The sequence below is a fragment of the Pteropus vampyrus genome, unplaced genomic scaffold (assembly GCF_000151845.1).
Source record: "Pteropus vampyrus isolate Shadow unplaced genomic scaffold, Pvam_2.0 Scaffold65, whole genome shotgun sequence".
Taxonomy (NCBI): Eukaryota; Metazoa; Chordata; class Mammalia; order Chiroptera; family Pteropodidae; genus Pteropus; species Pteropus vampyrus.
The window spans coordinates 162,452-167,399 of record NW_011888846.1 but is presented as its reverse complement, the minus strand read 5'-3'; the positions used below and the strand labels follow the sequence as shown (position 1 = coordinate 167,399).

General features: G+C 42.6%; 1 protein-coding gene across 2 annotated transcripts in view; it reads left to right on the top strand.

The window, feature by feature from the left end:
• The window catches only part of LAMC1 (laminin subunit gamma 1), a 116,156-nt gene that overhangs the window by 108,211 nt on the left and 2,997 nt on the right, over positions 1 to 4,948 (top strand). For both annotated transcript variants that reach the window (XM_011361201.2, XM_023531232.1), the window contains 3 exons: positions 684 to 883; positions 1,871 to 2,029; positions 4,323 to 4,422. In XM_011361201.2, the coding sequence (XP_011359503.1) occupies positions 684 to 883; positions 1,871 to 2,029; positions 4,323 to 4,422 (459 nt within the window). The remainder of the gene's footprint in view (positions 1 to 683; positions 884 to 1,870; positions 2,030 to 4,322; positions 4,423 to 4,948) is intronic.

Below are 4,948 nucleotides of genomic sequence, written 5' to 3'. Positions count from 1 at the left end.
AAATATGCCTGTTTCGCTGATTTATGTTGGTAAATGGAGATGATCTTTAATTTTCTTCTGCATCTCAATCTTTGTGTTTTCTTTCCTCATCCAGATTTAAAAAAAAAAGAAATGTGCTCAATTCACTGTTTAGTTTTGGACTCACCTCTGATAAAATGCCATAGGTTCTATAAATATGGGAGCTTTATAAAATAATGGTCGAATGTAGGGTCCTGGTGTCAGTGGGATCGGGTTAGAATCCACCCCTTACTGTGACTCCTTGGAGGAATTATCTACCTCTAGAATCCTCAGCTTTCTCACATATAAAAGTGATAACAATGCCTGCCTGCATCACGGCCACATACAACTCCCACCTCAGTGCCTAACCTGTAGTGAACACTAAGGAAGCTGCACCTTGTAAGATTGGTTGAGCTGGCAGTGACGTCATACTCAGCACTCTGCATGAAAATGAAGTTTTCAAGTAACTTTTCTGCTTTCCAGAAACAGATGTTCCTTCCATCTAGACCTCTGTGCTCCGTTCTTCCCAGATGTCAGTCCATGCAGTTTGTTATTCCTCCCCACCATCCCACCGCCCCGACTTTAACAAAACTCATTAAACAAAATCCGGTCGCAGCCTCTGCCAGGCTCCCTTCTGGCTCGTCGAGAGCTTCGTTCAAACGCCTTCTTCCCCCAACTCTTTCCAGACTTCGACAGGCGAGTGAACGATAACAAGACCGCGGCCGAGGAGGCGCTAAAGAGGATTCCCGCCATCAACCGGACCATCGCGGAAGCCAACGAGAAGACGGCGGAAGCGCGGCTGGCGCTGGGCAATGCTGCCGCGGACGCCACCGAGGCCCAGGCCAAGGCCCACGAGGCCGAGAGGATCGCCAGCGCCGTCCAGAAGGTGCGCCCTTCCCGCTTCACGCGCTGCTCTCGTCTGTTTCCAGCTTCTTTCCAGACCCCCGAAAGCCCTCACAAAGCTCTCTCTCTCTCTCGACTCAAGTCAAATTATACTAAACCGTCCTTGTCGTTTACCTTTTCTCCTGCCATTAGAGTAGTAACCACGTCGATGGAGGAGGGAGGCTCTTCGAAAGGGTCTTTGATGCTAAAAGGTCTACGTCTCAGTGGCAGGGTCTGAGTTGTGAGGGGGTGGACGGCTTCGGGGACCCCTAGAGCCCCCTCCCACACTTTTTCTAAATAAACAGAGTTCTTTGACCTGGACAGTTGACTTTTTTTTTTTCCCCAGTCATCTATATAGTGCCAAGTCAGTACAACTCTCAAGCCACTCATTCGGGCATATTGCCGTATGTGGGATTTCTGAAGCTGCCACTGCTGGATTCTGTCTACTCATTGTAAAGAATACTTCCTTTAGGCTGGCTATTTCCTGCTTACAGGTCAACCCGCATCTTTTACTGAAAGGAGAGATTGGAGTTGATTCTAAAATTTGAGAATCACACACATTTTGTAGTTTCTTTAGAACAGTCACTTTTGGGTTAACCGTATTGTATAAAACACTCATCGTATTTCAGGATTATGGTCTTTTTGTACATTATGAGGAGCTGCCAAGTAGAACAAGGCCAACTTTGAATTCAAAATTTATACAAGTGAAAGAGTCTAATCGATATGATGTGGAAAGTGCATTACCATTTAAATGTTTAGCATTTGCTGGCTATGTGACCTCAACTAAAAATGGTAATACTAGAACAGGAAATTTTAAGGATTAAATAAGAAGAGACAAAAATAAATGATAACATAAGTCAACAAACAGTATAAATTACTGCCCTGTTCTTTGTGGATTGTATTTTGGAGCCATTTTATAGATTAAGGAGTGGGAACGTGCTTTAGGAAAAGGAAAGCTTTTTTCATTAGCCATCGTTTATTTTGTGCCTAGAATGCTACCAGCACCAAGGCAGAAGCCGAAAGGACTTTTGCAGAAGTTACAGACCTGGATAACGAGGTGAACAATATGCTGAGACAACTGCAGGAAGCAGAAAAGGAGCTGAAGAAAAAACAAGACGATGCTGACCAGGACATGATGATGGCGGGGATGGTAGGCCACTTTGTCATCTTTGCTCCTGGGCAGAAAGTGAAGGGTATTTCATAAGAGTCTCTTTCATAGCGACTTCTGTTTTTCATTGTGTTTCCTAGTGAAGAACTGGGTTAGTAACTTACATAGAAAACAAAGAATTTGGGTCTTCTGCCAGGTTGTTGCACAATTGTCCTGTCCCAAAGCTACTCTCAGTGAAAAGCAAAACATCATTTTGCACATTCGAGGTTTTAGGATTTTGAAAACTGCGCATTCATATTTTCGAATGGATAACTCGTAGATGGTACAGAATCAGAAAGGAACACGGAGGGATGCATGGAAAAGTTCATTTCCTTCCTTCTCTTGTTCTCTTAGCAACTTGCTCCTGAGAGGCAGAACCGTTTCTTGTGTAAAAGGACATTTTTGAAGCTGACAAAACAGACCAAACTCACATCCAATTTAATTTTTCACCTTTGATGGTGATGTGTTATACATAACACCTTTTGTAACAAAATTGACCTGCGAATGCATGGCCAGCAAAGAACTGGGGTCCATTTTCCTATTTTATGCTATGTTTTGCTTTTGAAATACTTTAGTGGAGTCACGATGGAAATATTCCTTTCCAGCTGCATCTGATTACAAGCTCGGTAATGATGAACATGAACTTGTTTAGTTGTGCACTTTCACTGCAAGGAGAGGACGCTTCCACTCTCGCTAAAGACAGGCCCTTCACTGTGGGTCATTTTCGCCTTGGGATAGACAGGGAAAGTACTAAGCCAGCGAATCTGGGTAAAGAAGACTCTAGGGAATTGATTACAGGAAGCATCCCACTGCAGACACTTTATTTTATTATGCTATTTTTTTGAAAAAGATTGATTTGTTGTTGTTGTCGTTCATTTTGGTAAATAACTTCTAAGGAGCGCAAAGCACTGTCACATACATTATCCCATTTCTGTTTATATCAATCCTGAAAGGCCAGCGTTGGACTAGTATTGTTTGAGTCTTTGTCACCGGTTCTTTTAACCAGAGTAGTGAGGGCTCATGGTTGTTCCTGGAAGAGGGGGCAGCATGTTAAATGCAGTGGTTTTGCTCCCGGAGGGGCAAACCTAACTCTCCTCCCCTCCCCTCGTACCAGGCGGCGAAGCCTGTGAAGTCTCCATAGGAACGCCTGTGGTCTGAACAGAGATTAATCAATAGTTTGTGCAGGGTCAGCATGTTAAATGCAGTGGTTTTGCTCCCGGAGGGGCAAACCTAACTCTCCTCCCCTCCCCTCGTACCAGGCGGCGAAGCCTGTGAAGTCTCCATAGGAACGCCTGTGGTCTGAACAGAGATTAATCAATAGTTTGTGCAGGGTTTTATTCCCTTGCTTTTTTTTTTTTTTTTTCCTTTATAAAATTTTCACATGGTTTCTATCCAACAATTTTACATTGTCTTGACCCCAAAACTAGGAAAAACAATTATGTAGCAGGGAGCTCAGATCCACTCAGTCGTATCCTGACTAGATTTATTTGTAAGAGCATCTGTTTTCTGATATTTAGACACTTCCCCTTCCTTGGTCATTTCCTATGACTCATGCACAAGTGTATTTATTCAGGTTTCATGGAATTTTCCCAAATATATTTACCTTTGTTGATGTAAATTGTGTCACCCCGGAGTGTGTGTGTGTGTGTGTGTGTGTGTGTATGAGTGTGTGTGAGTGTGTGAGTGTGAGTGTGTGAATATATGTGTGAGTGTGTGTGGGTGAGTGTGAGTGTATGTGGGTGGTGTGAGTGTGTGTGGGTGAGAGTGTGTGTGTGGTTACAGGTCAGGAAGAGGGAGTTATAGAGGAGCATCACTTGATTAAGTTTTCTGAAAATAGGACATTTCTAATAAGTCCCTAAGAATATCCTGAAGAACATGTTTTGGACCTAAAATGTTGTTTTTATGCTCATTCTTTAAAAAATAACTTGTTTTTTCTTGATGGATTTTATTATGAGTATTCCTCAGTGTATTCCCAAATGAGAAAGTGAGAGAAGGAGATAATATTGATCTTTGAAATACAAATATAGTCACTGTAGGCGTACTGACCGCCTGTTCATGATTATTTTATGAATTAAAAATAGGGACATTTTCAGTGTGAAGATATGAACACCCCCCCCCCAAAAAAAAAAGAAGAAAGAAAGAAAAAGAAACCTGTGAGAGATTATAGTTTCATGAGTTAGGAAAGCGGAAAGCATCTGAAAATGAGATTTGTGGGCTCATTGGGGAAGAAATATTTTAAGAAGATGAAAACATACCCTCAGGACTGTCTGTGTCTCGTATCCGCGTCTCCATGCAGGCTTCGCAGGCTGCTCAGGAAGCCGAGATCAATGCCAGAAAGGCCAAGAACTCTGTCACCAGCCTCCTCAGCCTGATCAACGACCTCTTGGAGCAGCTGGGTGAGTACCTGAGTACCCATGGTCATTTTTGGCGACCTCTGGATTCTTCGTACTTTGCTTTGATATCGTTGATTCAAAAGCAGATATTATATATACTGTGAATATATAGTGCCAATATTGTGTGAACCAAATCATGACTTAAGGTTGAATTAATTCAACAAATGCTTACTATGTCCTTCTGTGGAATCTGACTGTGGTCCGAGGACTTAAAAAATTTTGAGGGAGCGCTGTGCACTAGGGCGGCTTATTTATGGTAGAGGTTGACTGAACAGTGATCATGCTTAGCTCATCCTGCTGGCAGGGTGTCTTTAAAGGTTTTAAAGTGAAGGATTTCAGCGATAGCGTAAAACACTACTTTCGACTGGTCCTGACTTCACTGCCTGGAATTCTCTTTATTTGCTAATTTAAAGGATAATCTGATGAGATGACAGTTTTCATGCCAAAAGAGAGAAAAGGCTTGATTTTTCCAGGAAATAGAAGCATATTGACTGGCTCTTTTAATCCCATTTGCTAGGGAGCAGGCTTC